Source organism: Leuresthes tenuis, unplaced genomic scaffold (genome assembly GCF_036924035.1).
Source record: "Leuresthes tenuis unplaced genomic scaffold, fLeuTen1.0.hap1 SCAF_11, whole genome shotgun sequence".
Lineage (NCBI taxonomy): Eukaryota > Metazoa > Chordata > Actinopteri > Atheriniformes > Atherinopsidae > Leuresthes > Leuresthes tenuis.
The window spans coordinates 16,792,700-16,819,452 of record NW_027325365.1 but is presented as its reverse complement, the minus strand read 5'-3'; the positions used below and the strand labels follow the sequence as shown (position 1 = coordinate 16,819,452).

At 42.9% G+C, this 26,753-nt stretch overlaps 4 protein-coding genes across 6 annotated transcripts; 3 read left to right on the top strand and 1 right to left on the bottom strand.

Annotated features, from left to right (window-relative positions):
- Positions 1 to 14: 14 nt before the first annotated feature.
- On the top strand, positions 15 to 6,374 carry ints10 (integrator complex subunit 10). 3 transcript variants are annotated; one of them, XM_072395788.1, is made up of 18 exons: positions 15 to 616; positions 763 to 830; positions 915 to 1,018; positions 1,095 to 1,234; positions 1,321 to 1,402; positions 1,501 to 1,641; positions 1,750 to 1,924; positions 2,183 to 2,352; positions 2,460 to 2,599; positions 2,680 to 2,833; positions 2,952 to 3,034; positions 3,471 to 3,626; positions 4,038 to 4,146; positions 4,394 to 4,473; positions 4,606 to 4,768; positions 4,905 to 4,998; positions 5,314 to 5,382; positions 5,914 to 6,374. In XM_072395788.1, the coding sequence occupies exons 1-18, from the start codon at positions 488 to 490 to the stop codon at positions 6,068 to 6,070; spliced, it is 2,214 nt and encodes a 737-aa protein (XP_072251889.1). In that variant the 5' UTR covers positions 15 to 487; the 3' UTR covers positions 6,071 to 6,374. The 3 variants fall into 3 exon arrangements, with proteins under 3 accessions (XP_072251889.1, XP_072251890.1, XP_072251891.1); XM_072395789.1 differs by having other exon boundaries at positions 2,952 to 3,040; positions 3,477 to 3,626; XM_072395790.1 differs by lacking the exon at positions 5,314 to 5,382.
- tlr1 (toll-like receptor 1) lies at positions 6,134 to 10,580 on the bottom strand. Its single transcript, XM_072395787.1, has 2 exons — positions 10,350 to 10,580; positions 6,134 to 9,116 (listed from the first exon to the last, which is right to left on the bottom strand). Exon 2 carries the CDS (start codon positions 9,107 to 9,109, stop codon positions 6,701 to 6,703), a length of 2,409 nt encoding a protein of 802 aa, XP_072251888.1. The 5' UTR covers positions 9,110 to 9,116; positions 10,350 to 10,580; the 3' UTR covers positions 6,134 to 6,700.
- A 1,321-nt stretch (positions 10,581 to 11,901) lies between these two features.
- Positions 11,902 to 17,385, top strand: klb (klotho beta). The gene is made up of 6 exons (XM_072396433.1): positions 11,902 to 12,845; positions 13,823 to 14,336; positions 14,431 to 14,699; positions 14,790 to 15,046; positions 15,247 to 16,178; positions 16,537 to 17,385. The coding sequence occupies exons 1-6, from the start codon at positions 12,087 to 12,089 to the stop codon at positions 16,962 to 16,964; spliced, it is 3,159 nt and encodes a 1,052-aa protein (XP_072252534.1). The 5' UTR covers positions 11,902 to 12,086; the 3' UTR covers positions 16,965 to 17,385.
- An 853-nt stretch (positions 17,386 to 18,238) lies between these two features.
- ube2ka (ubiquitin-conjugating enzyme E2Ka (UBC1 homolog, yeast)) lies at positions 18,239 to 25,558 on the top strand. The gene is made up of 7 exons (XM_072395786.1): positions 18,239 to 18,593; positions 19,171 to 19,264; positions 19,466 to 19,524; positions 19,652 to 19,734; positions 22,363 to 22,462; positions 23,905 to 24,033; positions 24,134 to 25,558. Exons 1-7 carry the CDS (start codon positions 18,531 to 18,533, stop codon positions 24,206 to 24,208), a joined length of 603 nt encoding a protein of 200 aa, XP_072251887.1. The 5' UTR covers positions 18,239 to 18,530; the 3' UTR covers positions 24,209 to 25,558.
- Positions 25,559 to 26,753: the final 1,195 nt, after the last annotated feature.

Below are 26,753 nucleotides of genomic sequence, written 5' to 3'. Positions count from 1 at the left end.
GGAGCGACTTGCTACATAGACGTCGCCAACACGGCAGTACGTAAAGCAGGATACAGGCTCATTTTTACGACTGTGGCGTGATGTCATCATCTTAACGTTAGAACAAGTCGATAAATGAAGGCTTACGCGGCTTTGTTTAGTAAATTCACAAGGACTTTCTGTGGCTTTTAATGATCATTTTAAACGTGGTTGTCATATTTCTATAAGATGATTGAATAAGAGAATACCTTATAGGTTGATAGTTCTCGCGAAGATGGCACCTGAAACTCGGATAGCTAAAGCTAGCTAGCTAACGTTGTATGCGGCTTACAATATCATTATATTTTGCACACAATTGCTGTTTTATGTTGTACTCCTACAATTTCGCCTTAAGAGACTTAAGAGTTTAAAGGAACCGCATGCGTTAAATTATAGTCTGGGCTGCAGATGTGATTATTTCCTCCCCCTGTCGAGTTGGAAAAAAAACCCCAAAACAAATTAATGCGAAATGTCAGCGCAAAAAGACTGCGAGTTTTTGGTGAAAAGAGCCCGGGAGTTGGTCTCTGATGATCCCTGTGCGGCAAAAGCCTGGCTCATAACTGCCAGGACCCTTTACCCTGCAGATTTCAACATACAGGTAACAACAATTACCTGCCTTTGCTTCTTAATGACAGATGAGCCACATCAGATGTGGAAATTCCTCTGAACTTTACACTTTTATATCTCAGGTGTTTGTGGAGCTCTGTCGAGATTCCTTTAAATTTGGTGCACGTGTTTTTACAGTATGAAATGTACATCATTGAACGCAATGCAGAGAGGACAGCCTCGGCAGGGAGACTGCTCTATGACATGTGAGTTACAGCATCCTATGAGTGTTTATGTCGGGCACCTTGAGATGTAAGTCTGCTAACAGTTTAATATTTTGCATCCTTTAGGTTCATAAACTTTCCAGATCAGCCTATAGTTTGGCGTGAGATTAGTGTCATCACAGCGGCCCTGCGCAGTGACTCTCAGGATAAACATTCACAGTTCCTACGAGGTATGAGTTAACACAGCATTTCTCGGCAAGCCGTTTTGCTTGTTTTGGAAATCTGAAGAGTGCTTTTCTCGTCCAGGGCTTTTTGAGACGCTGCCTGGTCGAGTGCAATGTGAGATGCTGCTGAAAGCCACAGAGCAGTGTTTCAACACTTTGGAAAAGGCGGAGATGCTGTTGCTCCTTCTGAAGCGATTCCCAGAGTCTGTGGTCCAACACGGGGTATGTAATAACACCGTAGCTCGCGTGTCTTGAGATACGGATCCCTTGCAACTCTGTGAATGGTTACAATCCCCCTGCATTGGTAGGTCAACTTAGGAGAGACACTGTTGGAGGCAGAGGTATCGGAGAATGTGGAAACTCCTGTCAACTGCTTCAGAAAACTTTTTGGTCAGTGAATTTCAAACTTGAAATTAGTTGTATTAAAAACAAACAAACAAACAAACAAAAAAAGCCAATTGTTACCTCTGCCATTTTCACTCTTACAGTGTGTGACGTCCTTCCTTTGGTCATAAACAACATGGACATGCGCCTGCCAACAAGCCTCATGCAGAAATACATACTGAAAGCAGCTGAATTCTACATTGGTTATGTTACTCGTGGGCCCTCACCTGATATACAGATACAAGGTATGGTTGTTTTTTTTAGTCTAACCCAGTGTGATCACTTTAAATATCCACATTTCCTGTTCAGCACCTGCCTGACATTACTTACAGTTCCTTTGTTCTGTCTTTTAGGCTCCCAAGATGGCGGGACTTTGAAGTTGCCTGGCGTGTCCCGTGGCGCCCAGCGATATGTTATCGATGGCCTGTCAGAGAAATCGTCCGTGGTGGTAGAACCTTGGGAGAGGCTGCTCGATATCCTCGCTTTGGTCGGTGCACGCTGCGAGTGGCAGGGAGACAAGGGACAGAGGTCTGTCACACAGTCACTACTGATTTTTAGAGTTATTATACATAGGGCTACTTCTAAAAAAAGAGAGAAAACAGTTCATCGAGTCTAAAAAAAGCAAGTCGGTTCAAATTAATGGTCCTTTTTGTCAGGCTTTTGAATTGTGTGAGCACAGAAAAGAAAACACAAGAGTGACAACATTTATTGTGACTGATTTGATAGACTAAGACGTTTTAAAGGAGTATACTTGTTTACTTGTTTGTGTGTGTGTGTGTTCTGTAGGAGTTATGTGGACATGCTGCAGAGAGTGAAGGAGCTGTGTCGCTACCTGCCTGGTCTGGAAGGAGACACAAGGTCTCGCTGCTGCAGTCAGGTGGTCATCTGTGCTGCGCTCGTTCTCTTCCGCAGTGCCTTCCTCTACGTCTCAGCTGTACAGCCAGCACTGTTCCAGGGTCAGCCCCCCCCCCCCATCCATGCGAGCACACATAGTTCAGCTGTATGTCCACCTCGGCCTGGTTTCTCTGTTATGGATTAAAGTTTTTCCGTTAATGTTTCGCAGGGGTCAGTGCGATAAGTTCAGGGCCGTGGATCCTGGTAGAAGATCTGAGCTCGGTGTACGGCGATGTGGAGGTGGACAGAGGACCGGTGAAACATGCGCATAAGAAACGCAAACTGGCTGATGGGAGAGAGAAGACAATGGTGAGGACAGATTTGAAGTCTAAGTCTCTTGTTTAAGCTGTTTCCATGGCATTGTCGGTTACTTGTGTGTGTTATGGTAGAGCTCAGATGACGAAGAGGGTTTGGTGAAAGGCCGCGGTCGGCACATTTTAGTCAACAAGACTGAGATGCCCAGCTGGTCGGAGACTTTGGAGAGCTTCCGCACGGCAAGAGAAAGCTGGGACCTGCTTCACTCTCACGATGGTCTGGAAACTGGTAAGCGCCACCGAGGTTTGTTTGTGTTTTTTTTTTTGCATGCATCCAGTCATGCTGCCTCAGCACAAGATTAAAAAAGTTGAATCTTTTAAATGAACTTTGCTTGTTGATGTCTTAGAGTTCAAGAAGATCTGTGCCGCGTGGAAGACCGACGGCTGGCTGTGGTTCAGAATATTCCTTACTGACATGATTATGTACCAGGCAAGGGTCACTTTCACTTCTACTGTTTGTGGCAAAACGCCAGCGGTTCTTTTGTCTGTGGTTTTTACTGTAACTAAGTGCTTGCTCTACGAGAATTGATTGTTTCTCCCTGTGGTATTTTAAGGCATTGTCCTTAAAATAGCTATATAGATAAGTTGAACTGTGTTACCACAACTTGCTTACTCTGCACCTAGTCACATTTGAAACAGGATATTTGATTATGTAAGAGATTGAACGAAACTGCAAAGCAAAGCCCAGGATTTAGTAAAACATGCATTTTTTTTATTCAAAATGACTGACGCAAATAAAGGTTTCGAGACTTATAAAAAACAGGAAGCTGAAACGTCTCACTCGATACATCCATGGTCGTATGGTTTTCGAAATGTGTGCCTTACAAGTTGGCTTTGACTATGATTGTGTCTGTGGTTGTGTTCAGGGCCAGTATCGTAAAGCCCTCTCCAGTCTGCATCAGATGGCTGCCGTGCAGCAGCCTCAGCCGGGCCAGCAGAGCCCCTCAGGTCAGACCAGCCTGGAACACCACAGGGCTCTCATACAGCAGGCATCCTGCCACTACGCACTGGGAGAATACAGGGTACACAGAGATGCGCTGTGTTGTTTGCTGTTTTCTGATTTCCAAAAGGGAGACAATCACACCACATGGCCAGAAGGTGGTGTTGTAGTGTGTGTCTGTTGCTCTGCATTAAATGGGGGGAATTTTGACATGCTTAAAACATAAAATATAAAACATTTTCCTCATTCTGTTCTTTTGCAAACTGCAGTTATCAACCGTTTGTACCTAGTTTGTCAAAGCTCTACGGTTTCAGGACATGAAGCAGAATACTTCATGTTTGACAGATGTTCTGCCTTCCATAGTTTGGCTCCTAAATTATTTAAACAAAACAAAGACCTTGGATTAATAATTACTTATGAAAAATAAGTACACCCTGCTTGAGTTTATGGCATTTTGTGTAATCGTCCTGCCTTCATTGTGCCTGTTTATCAGATGGCCTGTGAGAAGCTGCTGGATGTCGTCGGTGGACTGATTCCCCCAAACACAGAACCATCAAAGGCCCCAGAAGATCAGAGTAGAGTCAAGACCAAAACTAGGAAGGGTAAACAAAATAAATCTGACCCGTATGGAAAACACTGACATTTGTCTTTCAGATTGATTAATACTGTGATGATTCTGTGCTTACTTGGTATTGTGAAATCAGGTGGACCGCAAGCTCAATTTAATGCAGCTTAAATAGTCATGAAAGACAAATGATGTTGTTATCCCAGCCTATAGAATAATGACAACTTCGGACATGTGATAGATGAATGTCTAACTGAGGTTTTGTTTGCTTTTGTCTTCACTAGGTAACGACCTGAGATTGCTTCCTTGTACGAACAAAGCTGTGTTACCGTTCTGCCTCCAGCTGATGCTCGCTTGCTTTAAGGTACTCCAACCAGCGAACACCGTGGAATGTTGCTGGAGTGTTTTACATGGAGTCCCTGCTTCTCTCTAACATTTTTTTCTAGAATTAAAGCCTCACTGAGGAACCTCTCTTTTTCTCCTTTTGGTCAATCAGCTCCGGGCTTTTGCAGACAATCGGGACGACCTGTCCCTCGGTCACGTGGTGGTGCTGCTGCAGTATGATTGGCCACAGGGCGAGATGCTGTTTTTAAAGGCAGTGGATAAAATCTGTCAGCAAGGCAGCTTCCAGTATGAGAATTTCTTCAACTACGTGACCAGTATCCTTTTCTGCAACTCCTCGCACAGCCTCAATACTGTCAGAGCTATTAATAGACATATTTGCATGTACAGTTAATCGACCCACAGTTCCCGTGTGCAGGATGTTTGTCTCCATTAGCTCCCGATTTATCTCAGACATTGACATGCTGGAGGAGTTTGCCTACCTGCGCACTCCAGAGGGGGGGAGAATTCAGCTGGAGCTGCTGCCCAATCAGGGAATGCTGATTAAGTAAGCAACCCCCTTTCAGAGCTTTTTTTTTTTTTTTTTTTTCAGTTGGCATGGTGACTGCACTCTCCCGTTCTGTTGGTGTGTTTTTTTAGGAGAGCAGTGCTATTTTACTGATAATCTGCATAGACTGTGGCCTGTGGGGGAAATTTCACTCAGAACTGAATGAACTGTTAATGGAGTGGGCCTTGTAAAAAGAAGGGGTTTATGGTTGGGGGAAAAAAATAAAATCTGACTCCTTGGATCATTGCTGTAGCAGTTAAGACACTTGAATGGAATCTCACTGACTGAGAGTTGTTGAATGTTGCTGTCCCTCAGGAACCCTAGCCCCGCCCTGGGGGTGGAGTTAAATACCCTTCTGCTACAAGGGGTGCAGACGATGGACAGGTACCCCAGGCCCCTCCTCCCACAGTCCCCATCCCGCCCACACCAGTCACCCTTCCTTCATTCCCAACTTCAAGGCTTGTCACCCCCCCCCCCTCCCCTCCCCCCAGTTTTAATTTGGGCCTGTCATTTTTTACATTGAGTTAGTTGTTCTTTGATTTCCTGTCGGCGTTTGTTTATTTGAGCCATTACTCCTCTTTCTGTGGTCATCGCTGTTGTTGTTCTGAGGATGATGTCGGTTTTCTTGTACAGTCGGTTTTCTTGTTTGCCTTTTCATAACACTTGATCTCATTTCATTTGTGGATATGTTTTATATGGTTTTAATTTGTTGTAATGTTACAAATGTTGTTTAGACTTGATTGGTTGATGTGTGTGTGTGAGGAAAATTAAAAACATGTTGTTCCATGAGTTTATTTTTACTCATGGATAGTTGACTTGAATGTAAGTCTCTGTTAATGACAGGCAGCTTATAGGACTATATTTCTCTGACCACGTTTATGTTGTGTTTATTTTTTCTATCCCTTCCTCTTGCAGACACCACACAGTCACTCGAGGAATCACCAAAGGAGTGAAGGAGGACTTTCGTCTGGCCATGGAGAGGCAGGTGTCGCGTTGTGGGGAAAACCTGCTCGGTGTGCTCCACCGGTTCTGCATTAATGAGAAAATAATCATCATTCAGTCCCTTCCGTGACACCTGGCCTGGAGCTTTTCCCTCTTTTATTGGCACAATTTTAATGCAGTTTTGACCCTAAAAGCCGGACACGTTTCCAGCCATAAAAGTATTCTCCTTGCCTTAAAATGTGGACATTTCTGTTCTGAAAGCTTGGGAAAACACTGGATATGTTGTGCTACAGTGTGTGTGTGTAGCTCTCTTCCTTATTAGAACAACATTAAAGGGGTTACCTGACTGTCATATGCTCAACTAGAACATTTCGTGATGTGATGTGTAGCGGCAGTCAGCATTGACAAAAGGATCAAATACACTTTTGATACTCTCTGGTGAAGTTTATTGTTTTTGTTGCAGTCTTGATCAAACAGTTAGTTTTTATGGATGTTTCCATTAAATGTCTCTTGAATGTTTAAATGGTCGGCATTTTGCGTCATTTTATAACATGCTAGCATTTTCAGATCATCATTTGCAAAATTTAAAATCGGGTTCTTTCGCAAAAAAAAAAAAAAAAGCAAAGCGAGTTCTAGAAGCAAGCAAGCCCCAGCAGGGCATCCAAGTGTTTTTTTTTTTTATTAATACCTTGTTTCTTTTTACAAACCTTCCACAATGTCCAATTCACACTTCCTCTGAAAGTCTGCCCACGCCTCAAAGTCACTCTTCTGTTTCTGTGACTGGTGCATTTGGCAGGTCAGCCTGTAGGGCAGCCCTGAGGTTAGCCCAAAAAAGCCTGTGCTTGGCTCTGTCCTGGGGCCATTCCAGAAAGGTGTTGCGGCTCATCATAGACTTGAGCTGATAGTACTTGGATGGGATCAAATATTGAGGCAGAGGCTCTAGCATCACGAGCACAATGCTGTCCGAGCCCAGAGAAAGGCGCTGGTGGCTGGCGAAGTACAGCTCGTAATGGCACCATTCGCTCTTAACGAAATGAGCAGAAAGCACAAACACACAGCGGCGGCTTTTCTCCACGCAGCTGATGATGTTATCCACTATTGTCTTTCCTGGCACAAAGCTTCTCTCATGATGGCAGACTCTGAGCCCTCCTGCAGGGCCTTCGAGGTTGGGAAGGAGAGAATTCTTCACCCAGTCTGCGTCATGCTGGCTGTAAGACACAAAAGCGTGAAACTCCACCCCCACGAGATCTTCAGGTCGAATGTGCTGCATTCTTGCACGATGTTTGGCTCTGGTCCACTGCCAGATCATACCCATGTACCAAAGAACGTCGCAACGATGGCACAGAAATACAACCGTGACAATCAGTGCCACAGCGGGGATCAAGATGGTGGCCGCTAGAACACTGACACTGCAGGAGACCTCTGGGATCCAGAAGCCTTTCAAGATGGTGTCCCTTACATCCTCTGGGTAGGTGCAGTAGTAGCTCGAAGGCCAACCCAACAATTCGATGCCGGAGTCTGTTTTCTTGTTTTCAGCCCTGGTTCCAAGGCTTATAAAGTCTCTCAGTATGCAGGTGCAGGTGAAGGGGTTGTGACTGACATCGAGGGTTTTCAGGTTGGGGCAAGTTTCCAACTTATTTACCGAGGGGGCATGGAGGGAGTTTGACCTGAGCAGAAGCTTGTTCAGGAGGGGGAAAGTATTGCACACTGGCAGGTCCCGCAGTCTGTTAAAATTCAGATTTAGAGAAGAAAGTTTTCTCAGTTCAAAGATGGATGGTGGTACCACGGTAATCTGGTTGTTCTGGAGGTCCAGTGTTTCTACTCCTTTTGGGAGGCATTTAAAAACCGTGTCTGTCAGACCACCGGAGGACATGTTCATAATGGTGATGTTTGGTGGCCACAGACACTCAGACAAACCGTCGTAAACAAGGGAGTTCAGGCTGAGGTCCAGGTGCTGCAGGGACATCATGTATTGCACACGTTTACTCAGCACGTGGACGTTCTTAATATTGTTACCTACTAGAAACAGTTTTGTCAAGTTAACGAGAGTCTTGCATTCAACTGTTTGGTCTTTCTTCACACTGGAGAACATTGAATCGGACAGAGCACAGTAGGAGAAGTCCAGCTCCATGACAGGACTCAGTTTCTCTGGGCATGTCATGTGTATGATTGCAGTGTACTGGATAGATATTTGCTTGACTGGGATGTTGATGAAAAAGTCATACATTGCCTCCTGAGAGAAGAAAAACGAGTTCACAACTCCCCGTCTGACCGTGAAGGACTTCATGTCAGATGTCTCTGTCACATGGGTGTCAAAATAAGGTGGTTTGTCTATGGCTACATCAGAGGAGCTTAGATGGGAAATAGAAGTGCGCAGTGCTGCATTCACAAATTCAGTTAAGTCTTTCCAGTAAATTCTTACTTTGCTGGTAAAAAGATGAGATGTGCGGATCTTTCTTTTCTCACCAAGCTGCATTATTAAGTTCTTGTAGCCTCCCGTCAAATTTTTAATCTCCACCTCAAGAAAGTGTGACAGAGCATCACCAAACAGATCCCTGAGCACACTTTGATCACCATTAAAGACTATCTGAAGCCTATGAGCGTCAACATCAATCAGGCTTCCTGCTTCATAGTCAAGTTGCTCCTCCAGGAAAAGGTTCATGCTTTGTAGTTTCACCTTTCCAATGTTTGCAAAATCACCCACGCTGATGTTTTCTGCTCCAAGTGCTAATCTCTTCAGTTTTACCAGGAAACTGAACTCGCTTCCCAATGTCATGTTAAGAAACCCGTTCCAGGCTAAGTTTAGCACCACGAGATTGCTCGCGTGCAGCAGGTACCGTTGAGCTGACAGGTTCTGGAGCCTGTTGTGTGACAGATCCAGAACCTCCAGGAGTGGCGTGTCGAGAAAGGTCTCGGCATCGATCAGCTCCAAACCGTTCCAGGAAACATTCAAGAACTTCAGGAGGGTGATGTTTTTGAAGTCTCCGTAGTGAAGCTGATGTATGCGGTTGCAGGCAAGGTTAACTGACTCAGCCGTCTGTGGCAGGTCTGTTGGGACAGAGGAGAGATTTCTGGATGAACGGTCTACGATGCTGTCGGAGGATGAAGCGCAGCTCTGTAGTCCCACCAACATGGCCGCAGCCCAGAGAACTGCAGTTGAGAGCCTCATTGTTTGCCTAGATATAGACAAGGAAATGGTACAGAATACACAACACTAGTGAAAAATATTAGCAGTAATTAATGCAGCCTTAAGGCAAGGCAAGGCAAGGCAAGTTTATTTGTATAGCACAATTCAACAACAAGGTGATTCAAAGTGCTTTACAGAGACATTAAAACAGAAGAAATAAAAAGCATGATTTAAAATTTAAACAAAAGAAGGAAATAAGAACAATAGATAAAATCAGAAAAAATTATATATATGAAAGATAAAATCAATAGTTAAAACATGATTCCGTTTTGAAACTCAAGCTTATTCAAATGCAGCTGAAAATAGGTGTGTCTTCAACCTGGACTTAAATATACTGAGTGTTTCAGCTGATCCGAGGCTTTCTGGGAGTTTGTTCCAGACATGTGGAGCATAGAAGCTGAATGCAGCTTCTCCATGTCTGGTTTTGACTCTGGGAATCGGATCCAGATGACCTGAGGGGTCTGGAAGGTTCATAGTGGGTCAGGAGGTCCTATTTTGGTCCTTGACCATTCAGAGCTTTATAGACCAGCTTTAGGTCTATAAAGTCAGTGAGACCAACTTTAAAGTCTATCCTCTGATGGACAGGCAGCCAGTGTAAAGACTTCAGAGCTGATGTGCTCCACTTTTTTTTTTTTTTTTTTTTTTAAAAATAAGGCTGCAATAAAACGACCAATCTGACCGTTACAATGTTCAGATATGTTGAAACAGCTTTTAAGCGGTGTCGATTCCACTTTATGATGATATTCAAGGTATCAGTTTGTGTTGGTTTTTCTACAGTATATTGCTATTAAATGGGGAAATGTTGCATTTAGCCCATCCTTGCTTATATAATGTAACAGACAAATTAGTGGGAGACAGACTGTAATGGACACACACGTAACATCAGAGCTTTCATGAGGGCACGAGCTATTGCAGGAAAGCTTTATTTGCTGCTGTTGCTAATAATATATTGGCAGCTGATTGTACATCTTTTACCTGATTAGAAAGTCTTATTTTCTCCCAGATCAGTTATTAGTAATGCATGCGTACGCACAAGTCAGTAAATTTAACTGCAAATATTTTCAACTGCTATCGTTGTTTTCATTGTCACATCATTTTAATGACTGAAATGACACAAATAACATTGTGTTTTAGAAAAAAACAAAACTTTTAAGCTTTAAAGCACATAAACGCGTCTGCAGAAAGCCTCATAATGAAAAGACAGCAAGAAAGGAGCACTGACCTTTAGTGAAGACAGATGTGCTTTTCAGCATATGCACTTCGTTCACTATCGTCACACAGCGTATGAAAATGCATCAGTTGCAAATCTCCAACATCGGAAGAACGATTAGAATTCAGTTGCTGAGGACAAATGCTAAAAAGGTAAAGCAATTAAGATTTTGTGTCAAATGACGAGCGTCTGCTGTCTGTTGCAGGTTCTGCCTCTCACTTTTTTAAAGCTGTTTCAGAAAAAGGCAAAAATGAGGGGAAACAGAAATGAAAGTGCGTCTGCTACCATTTTTGTTTATTCTGCATATACATCCTCTTTTCACTTCCCTTTATCAATCGTACAGAGTTTGATGCATGCTTCCATTCATGCTTCCTAATAGATGAGTAAAAGTACTCGAATCTGTCTTTAGTGATGACAGTGATTATCCATTAAATTTCTCCAGATAAAACGGTTGTTTTATTATTGGTAGGATTAGTGTTTATTGCTTCTTTTTGGATGCTTTAAGTTTAACTTTTTTTTATCTATTCAAACATGTTGCAACATCAGTTGCGTGAATCAGACGTCCGACACAGCTCACTGTTTCTGGGAAGACCTTCCTGTAGTATCATGATGACCCCACTGAGGCCACTTTGGGTGGTAAATGAACATTTTCCAGCGCATTTTACCTAACTCACCATTGCCTCGATGCAGAGTGTACCCTGGGTGACTGTTGTTTACTCTCGACTGCCATACAAACGTCTTTATTGAAGGATGATGAGAAATAGGTGTTTTGATGAGTTTGAAAGGTGATAAGAAAGCTTGGTCAAAGACAAGCATGTGTGCAGACAGATGGACTGTGACACACACACACACACTTCCCAGCAATGTTTTTACCCAGCCTCCTGCCTAGGGACACACACTGGAGCTAAATTGAATAAGCTCATATAACCTAGTGTTTTCTGTTCTCACCTGACATTGTTTGATCAAATCTTAAGAGAACACTGCAGATGTGCCCAGCTCTCCCTCACCGTGAGGTCGCAAAAAAAAAAAGGAAAGGAAGCAGCCCTCTGTTTAATTCATTCTTTCCCTCTTACACAATAAATGTGTTGAAAATGAAGACATATTTATCTGTATTATAAGATTTACACCAATTAACTCAACTGTAGTCAACAAACCTACGTCTTTACTATAAAAGGACTACAGTGTGAAGTACTTATGAAGCTAGGATCAGAGTGCAAGCTAATTATTGACACAAGAATGTTGTTTTACAGCAGCCACAATGTGCCTGTCAGCTTTATGAGTGTCTGTGTGTTCTCACAACAACAGTAACAGTCTTACATTTTGTGTAGTTGTGACTGTATTTTTTATTTTTTTTAATCGGTGACATAATCGAAGAGTGATGGAGCAATTTTGGAAATACAGTTGAAGATAATTCACTGGATCTTTCTAAGTATAGTAAGTCAAATGTGCATGGATCTGAATCAGCCTTTGTATGTGTGAGCATTGTTGTGGTAGGGAGGGGCTGAGTGAGAGCAGAAGGACACCAAGAGAGGGATAGGAAACACTAACCAGGTTGTCAGATGGACACTGCAGCACCTTGAGGATTCAAATATCCCTCTCTACTGGCTTTCATTATATCTCCCCCTTTCTTTTCAAACATTATGGATCTCTTGTCAACTGGAGGAGGATTTATCATGATTAAAAGAGCAGTTGACTGACACCTGTTATCCCCTAAAAGTGGATTTCTGAGACAAGGCGGACTCCTTCAGTATGGTGGGTCATCCTTCACCTCCCATGTGCCTCTTATTCTCCCTCTTGTTGGTGTTGCCTCTTTGGAACAAGGCAGCTTGTTCTCCTGGGGAGGGCAGGAGTATCTGGCAGCAGCCCAAGCTGAACCCCATCATCAATGATCAGTCTTTCCTTCATGACACCTTCCCCTCAGGATTTCTCTGGGGCTCAGGGACATCTGCTTTCCAAACAGAAGGAGCCTGGAACCAGGATGGGAAAGGTGCCTCTGTTTGGGACCATTTCACCCACTCCTCCATCAGTAGTAATTTAACCAGAGAAACTGCAAATGTGGCAAGTGACAGCTACAACCTCTGGAAAGAGGATATTGAGGCACTGGAATATCTAGGTGTAAGATCATACTCTTTCTCTCTTTCCTGGCCCAGGATTTTTCCAGATGGCATTGCCACAGGTGAGCCTAATGCAGCAGCTGTGGAGCATTACAGCTGCCTCATAAAGAGCCTTCTGGAAAAGAAAATTGAGCCCATTGTCACTCTGTATCACTCGGACTTGCCACACGTGCTCCAGGAGCAATATGGAGGATGGAAAAATGACACGTTGGTTGGACATTTTGAGGAGTATGCTTCGTTTTGTTTCCGCACATTTGGGAGTCACGTTAGGTTCTGGCTCACGATGCATAATCCATACCTGGTGGCTGTGCAGGGATATGGTACAGGCGTGCACGCTCCTGGACAGAAATTGGGTCTTAGCGGTTCTCTTGCAGTGGCCCACAACCTCATCCTGGTAAGTCCTACAGGGTCATTTAACAGGTTTTGTACAATTTCTACAATTGCCCATACAATCTGTGTGGGAACTTTGAACATCTACAGTTTTATCAGTTTATGATGGTCAGTTAATGTTTATATCTTTGAAATCACTGTGAGGTGACATGACAGTGACGCAAGCACAGACTGTACCGGTGTTGAATGATCCCATTAAATCCATAATATTTTACTGCATTCAACCAGTATGGCTTAATGCATAACCTCCGCGCTCACTTGTTATTTTATCTCCTTGATAACTCGTTGTCCATATTCATATTGACAGGTTTGTCATAAGTAAACACGGCACTTAAAAAGACACTGTGGTCAAAGTCCACCACATCAGCACTTTTGAGCTGGAGGGAAAGTGTGTGTGTCAGGAAGTCACAGAGATACGCCTCATTAATAATCACTTGTGTTTATGCACTCAAGCACAGATGGTAGGCTTACAGCTAACACTGTGTCGATGAAACGAGCAAATGGTGATTTGCTGCTGATTGATGAAAACTTTAGCAATGCCCATTACTTCTACCGGTTTTGTGGAATGTTTGAGCATATCTTGGTGCTACTGCCTTTATATATCCTATATATATAACATTCATAAAACATAACGCAGTTGTAAGCAGTTTGTAAAAGTCCCGTTTGATCTTTTTTACATTTTAACTTGTCAGACAAGAAAAACAACTTTCTGGTGTTATAATGTGTATATTGCATAATTATGATGATCTGACCCACATTAAAGTGTCCTGGTCGACCACTACAGTGTGACAGTGGGCCATGGTGCATTATACCAGTACCCTTAAAAGGAAGCAAATAAAAGAAATACAGCCAACGGTTATTTAATTGTTTACACAAATAGATACGTCATACAGAGACAGTCTTCAGTGAAACAATTTTCAGACGGTGGTTATGTTCTGTGAACAAGCAAGATCATATTGATGTGTCTGCTGCTATTTTCAGGCACACGCCAAAGCATGGCAGACCTACAACACTCACTTTCGGACATCTCAAAAGGGTAAAGTATCCATTGTTTTAGGTTCCCACTGGGTTGAGCCTCAAAGAGGCCAGGCCACAGCTGCCAATGATGCACTTTGTCAGCAGTCGATAGAAGCTGTTCTTGGCTGGTTTGCCAACCCCATCTTTGCTGAGGGGGACTATCCACTCTCTCTAAAAATGAAGCACGGAGATCTTATGCCCACATTCACTCCTGAGGAGAAGCTCTGGGTGCAGAAAACTGCAGATTTTTTTGCCCTGTCATTTGGACCCAACAATCTCCGTCTCGGGCGGAACCTGGCTCACTACGGCCAGACTATAACGCCGGACCTGCGACGCCTCTTAAGCTGGATAAAACTGGAGTATGGGAACCCCAGCGTGCTGGTGGCTGAGGGAGGCTGGTTCTCTGAAGCTAATGTGGGAAGGGAAGACACAGTGGCCATCTATCTGATGAAGAGTTTTATCAACCAAGTCTTGCAAGGTGAGATGCAAAGAGCTAAATGTTTATTAAAAAGGAGTAAAATCCCAATAAAACACAAACATAACTTCTTCTCTTTCTGTTATTTCTGTTACAGCCATCAAGCTTGATGGCGTGAAGGTGTTTGGTTACTCAGCCTGGTCATTAGTGGATGGTTTTGAATGGAATTATGGATACAGTATCAGACGAGGTCTTTTCTATATCGACTTTAACCAACCAAACAGAACCAGGATCCCTAAGACCACCGCTCAGTACTACAAGCATGTTGTCTCTGACAATGGTTTCCCAAGTGTTGAAACATCCATAGAGTTCAAAGGCCAATTTCCCTGCAAATTTCATTGGGGCATTGCAGACTCAACACTACACGTAAGAGGAAGGAGCTGACATGAGTTACTGAAGCAATTATTGTCTAAATCAATAGTTTTACACAATGTTTTGGTTTGTTTGTTCTTGCAGGTCCACTTCTACCCTTTCTCACCACAGTTTACTGACCCTCACCTGTACAGTTGGAACCTGACAGGAGACGGATCATTGCATCCTGTCTTAGGGGTGAAGCTCCAAACCAGACCAGCCCAGTGCACTGATTATTTGGCAATCCGTGGCCATCTTCGTCTGTTTGCATCCACTGGAGCCTCTCATTATCGCTTTGCTCTAAACTGGTCTCTGATTTTACCCCAGGGAAACCGCTCTCGTGTGAACACTGAGGCTTTAAGGTAGTAGTGCACAAACTCACAAACATGAACCAGCATTGTTCAAGTCCCCCAAAATGAACCTGAATTTGATTCATTTCAATTTAACATGATTCATTTTGTTGCTGAAACATAACATAACAGTAAATGTAAGTCCTCTGCCTTTATTTTACTCCATCTTTCTGTGTACAATCATTAATTACAATCTTTTTTTTTTTTTTAAGGTACTACCGCTGTGTGTTAACTGAGCTTAAGAAGCTGGACCTGGAGGCTGTGGTTATCATGTACTACCCAACACACAAAACTCCGAATTTGGGTTTGCCCGTGCCACTGCATGCTTCTGGGGGTTGGCTAAAGTACAGTACAGTGAAAGCTTTTCAGGAATATGCGGCACTTTGCTACGAGGAGCTTGGTGCTTGGGTTCGATATTGGATCACCATTAATGAGCCAAACAGACTCATAGACGTTTATTCCAATGGGATGGAGAAGCATCAAGCAGCTCATAACCTCCTTCTAGCTCATGCTAAAGCCTGGAGGTTATATGAGAGGGAATATTACAGTCAGCAGCAAGCCCTGGTATCCCTTGCACTGCATGCTGACTGGGCCAAACCTGCCAACCCCTTCCTAGAATCACATTCAGTAGCAGCAGAAAGATTCCTTCTGTTTGAACTTGGTCGCTTCTTAGACCCGCTGCTGGGGACCAGATATGAGGACAAGCAGAGTAAAGGGGACTACCCACATGAAATGAAGGCTTACCTTGAGGAGAGAACTCGAGTAATGGGCCTCTCTGGATCCCCTCTTCCTAGTTTTACTGAGGATGAGAGAGAGGAGCTGAGAGGGGCGTTGAGTTTTATTGCCCTAAACCATTTTACTACACGTTTAGTTTCTCCGTATCCCCACACACAAGCCAGTATTCAGGAGAAACCATCCCCGGATCATGACTGTTTTACACTCTCTGACCCCACTTGGCCCTCCTCCGGCCTGGGACAGGCTCTGGTACCCTGGGGCCTACGGAAGATGCTGAGATGGGTGAGCCGGAGATACGGTAGAGCTCTGCCTGTCATAGTTACAGGCAGTGGGATTGATGATCAGGCTCCTGTTCAGGATAAACTCAGGCAGCACTACATCCGGAGTTACATGCAGGAGGCACTCAAAGGTGGGGCACCCAGAATGCGTTGTGTAATCATAGCTGACTCACAGCCCTATAGGGAAAACAGGTTTAATGGTCTTATCACTTTCTATTACTTCCTATTATAAAATCCAGGCTTAATGAGAAACCACGAACATCATAAAATCATAAAAGAGAGAAGGGAAAAAAAAACAACAAAAGCAGCAGAGTTGATCGCGTTGTCTTCATTCTTTGCCCGTCATGCATTGCATGATTACTTTGACATGCAAGCATGTTCTTTTCTTACACATATCCTTGCAAGCAGTGTTTTCTAACTGGATGAAGAACAGAAACTTCAGTGTTGATGGTCACTTTTTTTAAACCTTTAACTTCTATTTCTTTTCAGCTTACCATCTTGACGCTGTCAACTTGCAGGGCTTCTACGTGTGGAAGCTTCAAGACCGGCACATCCCCCAATATGGCCTCTTCAGCTCAACCCAACACCAATCCCAAGCCAAGGCTTCCATTACTGTCTACAGAGAAATCATTACTCACAGTGGTTTTCCTAACAATTATACAATGAAGCTATGCAGGTTTAGTGATCGGCAGGAAAGTTGCTCCATTTGTGATTGGATGTTCAAGAACAAATTAATGCTAGTTTTTGGAGGCTGCCTCCTTGTAACAGCTGTTATGTTGGCTGCTCTTGTCATTTTTTTCATCACCACCAAGAGAAATGAAATACAAGGCAGAGGGAGACAGAAGGGCAGGGTGAAGCGGAGGAGACAAAAGGAAAGGGCACCGCTATGTTTGTGTCCTCCTACTGCCAAGTACTAACACTTGAAAAGATTGACTCATTAATTGGCTGAATTAATATTACAGGGAAGATACACAAGGTATACTTGTGCCTCGTCTGTTAATGTCTGTTTGCTGTTGTGAAATGTATGTGATCGGTTTTACCAAAAATCCCTGTTAAGAGACTGTGTCTCAGTCCCTTTTTGATCTGATGATAGAGATTTATAAATCTCTTTGTCTAAATTAACATAAAAAGCCACCAGATTAACTTTACACTGAAGGCACTTGCTTGCTCACATGTTTCTGTTTGACAAAAACCTGAAAACTGATGTGAGCTCGATAGTTTACTCCAAAGGAAAAGACAGGTTTTACCTTATTTGTGACCTTACATGGGATGTTCAGTACAGAGAAAATATGTCAATACCATTATTGGGTCATTGCAATAAAGTCAGTACTAACTATAGTTTGTCATTTAACGTTGGTATCATTTATGTTACACTACACCATGTAAGAAGTTTTAGTGGTCAGACATGTATTTTATTGGACTTTTGTCACAGACTGTCATTCTCCAACGATGGGACAATGATGCCATCTAGTGTCTCCATTTGGAGCTGGGATGACACACAGTGAAACATGAGTCTGTCTCTTCCTAAGAGTTGGAGGAATGTCAAAAACTACCTTATGCTCATGCGTCTGTAGTTATAAAGCATCACGACTACATGCCTGACTCCAGTTCAGCTAAGCATGAATAACAAAAGGATAGCTGATTCTCCGTATATTTGGATCGTTACATTTTGTTCTGTTAAGTCCTTATATAAGTACTTCTGGTTAGCGAAGTTTCTTTTAACCTGTCAATGTGTCTAAAAAGCATAAAACCCAGGAGCCTCCATCTTTGATTTGTGTGGACCATATGTGAGAGACACACATCTGTATTTACTGGGATCATGAGATGTAAACTGCCCCTTAGTCTTGTGTAATGGCAAGCAACCAAGTCTTCATGAGACTGCATGTGATGCACATAAGAAAACAGAAACCCCCCTTAGTCATCTTCATTTTAAAACGAAGAAGTAACATCATATAATGAATACATGCCACTGCAATATGTAAAACCCTGTTTGTGCTTGTGGTTGTTCAAGGATAAATTCCATCACCAATTGAAGAGTCAATAGTGTTTTTAATTGTGACACACCATCACCACCACCAAAAATAACAATAATAATGAAAATAATAATAATAATGATGATGATAAAAAATTGATTATTCATTATGAGCTGATCAACCAATGGGTGAAGGCGTTCGGTATGGCTCGGATCACATGACCCCCTCTCCTCCAGACTGCATGCAGTTTGGTATTAAAATGTTTTCTGTACCACCAACCATTGTGCTGCACATTTGACATGATAGATAGATGTTGAGCAATTTTAAGAGATTAAACTTCCCACTGCTAACGTGGAGTGACGGCAGAAACGGCGAACAAGGTTACAGCTGTTATATTTTTTTGAGTCTGTATCTAAAAAAGTAAGGACCTACTGTGGGCAGAACAAGCTAGCATTTGCTAACGGGTCGGACAGCGACGAGGCCCCAACCGGACGGTAACACTGGGGAACCATGGCCAACATCGCAGTTCAGAGGATAAAACGGGAATTCAAGGAAGTGCTTAAAAGCGAAGAGGTTGGTTATCATGTCTGCCGCTTCAAGTTGAGGCTATCATTTCTTCCATTTCTCTCGCTGAATGAGAGGTGCTTCGCAGGCTCAGCTGTTAGCTTGCTAGTCACTGATCTGCTAGCTTTAGCTAACTATCTGTCATGGCAGCCAATAATGTGTCACTCTGGAGAGATTAAGGCTAAGAAAGTCATTGTTGCTTGGACGCAGTTAATCACATTTGGAAAGTTTTGCAGTGATTAAACGAGCCTTGCATTACAACATTATTGGCTAACGTACCACGGTTGCTAAGCTAGCTGGGGGTAACCCTAGCAAAGATTTTATTTTTTTATTATCATCGTGTAGAAATAAATATATACTTATCCCACGTACCTCACTATGCATTCACTCACTTTAACCTACGTTAGAGGGCTTATTACATGTAGGTGTGTAAGTGTGCAACAAGTTCAGACTAACTTTTCCAAATGTTGCGGGAGGTGTCAGTTTATGCTGCATAGGCAGATTTGTGTTTGGCAGCATGCTAGCCTCAACACTCCGCAGTGTGTCTGCTGAAGTTGTAATTCCTCCTCTCTGCTCACTCTTCTAGACAAGCAAAAACCAGATAAAGGTAGACCTGGTGGATGAGAACTTCACAGAACTAAAAGGGGAGATAGCTGGGCCACCCGACACGCCATATGAAGGTGAGGAGCTCTTAAAGACACACCGCCTGCTCATCAATGCATGGTTGCATAATTTTGTTAATGTGGTATGGATTGTCCCTGACTTCAAGGATTCACCATCTGCTTAATTTAAAAAGCTTGTTGTTCCTCTATTTAGCATGTTTGAAATGTCCCTGTCACGGATCATGACTTGATATGTGTTTATGCTTTCAATTTGTACAGGAGGTAGATATCAACTAGAAATTAAAATTCCAGAGACGTATCCATTCAATCCACCTAAGGTGAGGATTTATTACAGTTTTGGCCAGGGATGCCTGTTCTCCTTGCAGTATATTTACCTCTGAACTTTTACTAACTGTGCAAATTCACAAAATGCTGTCTTTTTATTCATTTTTTTAATCATCTCAGGTGCGGTTTATCACAAAGATTTGGCATCCCAACATCAGCTCGGTCACAGGTGCAATATGTTTGGACATTCTTAAAGATCAGTGGTGAGTAAATCTGTGTGTTCTTTAGGCTCTTCATCCTTCCTCATACTTTCCTTTTTGTGAGACCGTATTTCCTTGATCACAGACGGACAGAAAATAAGATGGGAGTGCTTTGAAGTGAAATAGATCAGCGATTGGTATGATGATGTGAAAGACGTTTGTCGCGTAAAGTTCTGCACCTGTATGAAGCGGTTCAGGTGCAGGGGTCATGCTAAGAGAAATCTAAAAGCGCTCTTTTGTTGTAAGAGATTAAAACATGTTGTTATATGTTATATATATGTGATGTTGTGTATTACACAGCAACACTGTAAATAACCTGTAGTCCACCTCTGGTCCAGTAAGGAGAGACTGTGCATTATCGATAAGCTATTGTTTAACATAGTCTTTGATTGCATAATCTTTATGTTTAGCAGGCCTTAGCCTATATTAGTTTGGCCATAGCCTATTGCAATCACTGCAAAATGTCAGCAGCTGAGTGTCCACAGATTGTTTTCTTTTTTTTTTTTCTTTTAATCAAGCCCAGTAATTTATCTGGGTTTGTTAAAAGATTTGAAAATTGAAGGCTGGCTTCAGTTGGTTATGAAGGACAAACAAGTCCTGGTAAAGTGTGTCAGCCTGCAGCAACTCGTGTTACAGGGCAAGTAGCAGCAAGGTGGTCAGAAGGAATTAGTCCTTGTGGCTGAGGAAAGGAAATGGCAAAGTTTTGAGATATCTTCAGGAAAGGTAACACGAGCGGTGGATTTGTCTGAGGGTGCAGAGGAATGCAGAAAATCAACGCTGAATGTCACAAAAATATCCAAAGCCTTAGTAAAGCTTTTAGGATGAGTTTTTATAATCGGGATTGTAAAGATACTTATAGAATCTAACTTATTGGATTTTTTTTTTTTCTCTGAAATCTCGCAGGAAATGAGTTGTCTCAAAAAGTACGTACAGCTGAATGGGAGTTGAGAGCTTTTAGCTTACAGTTGGAGTACAGAAAGGTTAGCATTTTAAAAATGTCATTGTTAACTTTATGATTTAAAAGTAGGGGGGGTGGACAAACACTGAAATGATGTCTAGTTGTGCAACAAAAGGATGAAAACACACACAGAAAGCACAGCGTCTGTCCAAAATCTCCCGTGAGCATTGGTTTGCATTAGGATCTGGTGACTGCGCAGGTCATAGTATAGTTGAGTTTTTTTTAGTTTAGTTTTTTTTACTCATGAACTCATTCAGTGACCCCTCATGACTTTTGGGCTGGAGTATTGCCCTGATGGAAGAGATCCCACTAGGGATGGAGTGATTTTCGATCAGATCGTGATCTTTTTTTCAAATGGCGATCTTTAAGGAGATCTTGAATTAATTCAATGCCGTAAGATGTTAAAGGAAAAAATCTCTAGAACTTGCTACTTGAAAATGTTTCTCATGGAGCAACATGTCTGCATACAGAGCCCTTTGATCTATGCAACTGAGGAGTGAATATTAAACTCAGTTACTCCCTGTTGCATCTTTTTTTTCCTTCACTTTTTCCGGAGATGTGCGCTGCGGAACGCGGGCTCTCTTTGTCTTCTCTGTTCTTCTTCTTCTTGCTTGCTTACCAAACACTTTTCTCTGCGCCACAAGTGGTGCTCTATATTATCTTTCTTTTTAGCCACAACAGAAATAATTTGTGCATAAATTTGAACAATAACTTTTCTTAAGTCGAGGCATCAGCGTGCGTAAATGAAATGCTCCTCACACAAATAACCAAACCAAAATAAAAATTTGAGCCACAGACACTTCTGTCTGTGCAGATGTGGCGCAAAACCTATATTTCTAAATAAATAATAGGCTGTAATAGGGATGGAGTGATTTTCGATTGGATCGACAGTAGCCAGGGTCCAATGACCTGAACACAGGGCCGATTTCACATCCCGAGATCACACTGGTCAGATTACATGTATCGTAGCTCAAAACTCAGTCGGCAACAGTTTAATTGGTTTGTAGTGTCCTTTCCCTCTTACGGGGACAAGTGGACCAGACCCATCCCATCACTGTAGGGTTTGACCATCCTCTTTCTGCACTCCCCTGAATATGGGATGACTCACCTCACCTTTTTCTCTTTTTTTTCCCACAACTTTGCAGATCAGTGCTTATGCTTATCGCACCACTGAACTCTCAAATGTTCATTCATCTTTGCAATGAGCGGATTATGCATTCTAACCCTCTAATAGCCCTCTTTATGTAATTATTCAATAGTTGTTGCCTGCTGTCTGATTATAGACGTATTCAGTCACCTGAGAAAGGGTTCTCTTTGAGTATTTTTTTTTCTTACATCTTACACAAGTGCATGAGCCACACAGCCACTAAATGTGATGCGTCGACTACAATTTCCAGCTCTTTTTCCTCCCCCCCGATGTTCTTCACGTGGATAATAATGCAGACGTCACTTTATTGAAATAATAGCGAGTCAATCACAGTTTTTGCCTGCGTCTCTTGCTCGAGCTATGAACCATTTCCCAGCGTCACTCAGTTTGTTCTTCATATTTTATAGAATCAAATGGGTCTTATTAGGAGGTTGATGGGATGGATTGCACCATGCTTTGCGGTTGCTTGTGCATTTGTGTCTCTGTGTTCATTTGATTGGTCAACCATGAAAATATGTCGTTTCAGGGCAGCAGCTATGACTCTGAGGACAGTCCTGTTGTCGTTACAAGCCTTACTGGCAGCTGCAGAACCAGATGATCCACAGGACGCAGTGGTAGCCAATCAGGTCGGTGTGCATGCATATCTATGTTGTTGTGTTTGAACTGTGACTTCCTGAACATGATGCACCTCCCGTAAACAGCCCTTTTTAAACAAAGCGGCTCCAGTGCTGGATCAGGGCTGGTGCAGGAGTCAGGTCTAAGCTGGTTCTGGCTAAGAACTGGTTAGATTTATCTTTTTTCTTTTTTCCCTACAGCCAGAAAGCCACCACAAAGCCATCGTCTTATCCAATACACGTTACCCTTCCCTTCCACTGTCTTCTGAATTTCTGTAGACAACCACAGTGCAGGGAGACGGTTTATCTTCATAAAAACAACAGATTAAAGATGTCTTGATGTCCCCCAGTCTAGTTTTTAAACAACTGGTGATATGAAAATATTAAATGGCTCAGTGGCTGCTTGCTTTAAAAATGTGCTCTTCTGGTGGCACCTTTAGCTTTTTCATGGGGAAAGCTTCTGGTTTTCCAATCAGAGTTCAGTCTGACTGCTGTTTACTGCAGACAAGAGAGTGGCTACTCATGAGTAATTCACACAACCCCACCTTAAAAAACAAAAAACAAATATCAGTTTAATGACCTGGATCATTTAACACAAAACAAATGCCCCTCTGATGTTAATGGGCATTGCAATTTATTGTTACCGTAAATGCATTTACATGAAACAGTTTGCCCTTTGTTGGCTTTTATTAATGAAAAGATTACCCCCCCCCCCTCTACTGAGTGTGTCATTACTCCCACAGGCAATCATTAATCATTGATTTAAGGTAAGTCATCCGTTGGCCAGCCCACACTTTAGCAAAACCTAAAGGAATGAATGAAAGAAAGTTATGTAAGGTTAGTTTTTGCTTGAATAGTTTCAACGGAAGTTTGTGTCTTTTAGCTTTTATAACTAAAACCCTTTTTGCACCAGAATTAGCATAAAGGTTTGAGTCTTTTACATGCAGATGCATTTCCACATACAAAGCAAATAATTCCATTCCCATAAGAGTCTTAATACCAATGGTTTATGATGATGGGAAATCCATCACAGCATCAAAGAGAGCTCGGCAGCTCTGAGATAAAAATGGCTTTCTGGCAGACTGTAGCTCTCGCAGTTCCTCTGGCTCTGAATACATCAGGATCCTCAATCCTGTAGAATTATGTAATTAGTCGTCTGATGTGATGGAAGTAATACCAAATTATGTAGATGAATCATAAGTGGACTGCCTCTAATGGATGTTAGGGTTGTTGTCATGAATATTTTTAGTTTCTGGAACAAATGCTGGGCCAATGTGATCTTTCACGTCCCGTTCCATTTTGAATCCGGGTCGTTCTAGTACCAGAAAATAGAGCCCCAAACCAAGTCTCTACAGCTCCATATGATCTAAATACAAATATGAAAGCTCGCTGTTGCTCGCTGAACCAATTTGACAGAAACTTAACGCTGCTTTTCACGTTTGTTGAACACACAGTACAAGCAGAATCCAGAGATGTTTAAACAGACGGCGAGACTCTGGTCTCATGTCTACGCAGGCGCTCCCGTCTCCAGTCCGGAGTACACACGCAAAATAGACAAACTCTGTGCCATGGGCTTCGAAAAAGTGAGTATCTGTGAACCTCTCCTCTTGCCAGCTGTGCAGTGCATTTTGTCTGCTGCAGATTGGAATTGTATTGACTATTTATTTAATTTTTTTTTCCCAGAATGCAGTAATAGTGGCATTGTCGTCAAAATCCTGGGATGTGGAGACGGCGACAGAGCTCCTGCTCAGTAACTGAGTTTGGACACCCTCTTCATCTTCCTCATGATAGTCATCTCTCTCTCCGCACACGCATCCTCTCCCCTCCAAACTCCCGCTGTCTGAAGGCGTCTCTTCCTCCATCACACCGTCTGTTCCTCACTGGACGCGCTCCCCGTCTTCTCCGAACCTTCTCCACCCCCCCCACCCCCCGGCGTGGTATCTTTCCTCTGCACTCGTCACCTCTGCTGTGCCGCACTCCAATCAACCGCTCTGTGAGCTCTTACCTCCGGTTTCTTTAAGCTCAGTCAACATTCCACTCTGTGCTACAATCAGACATGCAAACATCTCTCACCCACTTTGAAACAAATGCCAGACTTAAGACCCCGCCCATGTCTGTCAGTCTTATCTCCCAGCTTTTCTGGCTGTGTCCAAGAAGCAGCTGTCAGCGGCTTATCCTTGCCTATGCAGTGCATTTATTTTCATTTGTGTTGACCTTTTTTTTGTTGGGGAGAGTCGAGCCACTCGAGGGGGCTTTTTTTTTTTTTTTTTGGACCTGATCTGACACACTTATGGGGCCTGTTGTCTGAACAGGGATTAAGCCAAGTCATAAACTTTTAAATTGATGTCTTCAATAAACTTTTCTTTCTGTATTCAAAATCACACACGGCTACACCCCAAACCCTTTGAACTCGTTCGGTTAATGGTGTCCGGGGGAGTGTAAGACAAATCGGGTGCTCGATAGGGAAGTCATTAGTTTCCAGACGTGTCGGGTGCAGTGCTGATAACTCATCACATCTTGCTCGCAAAGTATTGCAGTGATGGCGTAGTGCATTTTTAGAAGAAGGAACCAAAAGAAAAAAGGAATCAAAGGAAAACCACATTTTTATCTTATTCATGCATGAATCGAACATATAATGCATTGCACTGTGCAGGTTGGCTTATTCCGTGTTGTGGGAACCAGCTGATTAAGGGTTTTAGAGATGTTCACACAGTAGCCATATGTGTCGTCATGCCTGGTTGTCGCCCGCCCCCCCCCCCCCCCCCCACCACCCGCCCAGCAGTCAACAAACGGCAGCTCCTGCAAGAGATCCCCCACGTTCACACCTGCTCCTCCATATTTTCTTCACCTGTCCTCCTCCTTCCTGTTGGCCTCCCAACAGGAGTACATTTTGATTATTGTTTTTTAAACCAAGAGAAAACAATCAAATGGGGGGAAAACCGACAAAAAACAGAAAAAAAAATAAAGGAAATCATGTTCGGCATTTACACAACCTGTGGCGAGTCTGGATGAGAATGGTTTGAAGAATCGCATCATAATTATTACACCAACAGATAAATATGTCAATGATTCATCTGTAAATAAAATATTAAAGTCTGTGTAAATTAATCTGTATTGTCCTCTTTGTTTTACCTGTCAAACATGCCCTTTGTTCTGGTGCTTTTGTCCCCCCAATCAACAACCCGGCGAAGCTGCTGGGCAAAAGCGTGCCAGTCAGTTTACTGAAGTCGTTCTTTTGAAAAAGATGAACCCCGCCACCGCATTGTTGATGGGTACAGAGCCTGTTTATCCTGCCTGTTTATTGTGTTGCAGCCAACAGTTGTTAACAAGCTTGTTGGGCTGAACATACATTTGAATAAAAGCAAGGTATGGCACGAAATGAATGAGATAAACAGAAATCTACCCAGCAGTGAGTTGCACTGCAGCGGTAATGGAACAAGTCATTTTAGATGAAAGATGTGACTGGCTTATGCATATTGGGTTTTCTTTATTGTCTGTCTTCTGTGCAGTAATGTTGCACTGCCGTCATATTTAGCTCCTGTTGGAGAGGTTAATCTGGAAGTGCAGTCATTCTCCTTGGGTTGAGAGAAGCAGAGCGTGCACGCTAACAGATGGCCTGCTTGGTAGCATATTGTGCCCTGTTGAGTCCATCCAAGAGGATGTGGCAGCAGACCCTCTACCCTGCTCCCTTTCACCAAACCTGGATAAATTAAAACCATGCGGAACTTATGCTCGGCAGAAAGCATGTAGTTGACAGAGTTACAGGATTTATGTGTACTGGCCTTAACCTGGGACACCTAAACTAGCCGGTGGTATCCAGCATGTCATTCTTGAACTGCTCTTCCCATCTGAAAAGGAATTCCTTCTAGTCAAAGCTGAGATTTTAAGCTCACGTTTGTTTCATGATTCGATCAGCCGATGGACGAGCACTCTTTTTGCTCAAAATATGCCACTTTTCTCAAGTTATATCGATTCCTGACGTCTTAATGTGTAGCCTGTTTTTGACAACATACGATTTTAGGGCATGGAGTGAGCAGCTACACTCAACCCCTTTCATGTCCTTAATCTTTATTGATTTGAATCTCTCCTAGAGCTTTGAGTCACCGAGCAAATTTCAATTTGTGCGGCGCGTTCAAAGACAAATCCGATATTCTCACCAAGCATGTTTTCAGCCCTGGGGTGGCCCAAACACGGAGGTTTTGAGTTGGTATTAAGTTCTGACACCCAATTATGTGCTCCTAAGCACAGAAAAAAGGGATAATTATCGTATGACCCAAAGTAATTGCAGTTTTTAAAGTCTTGA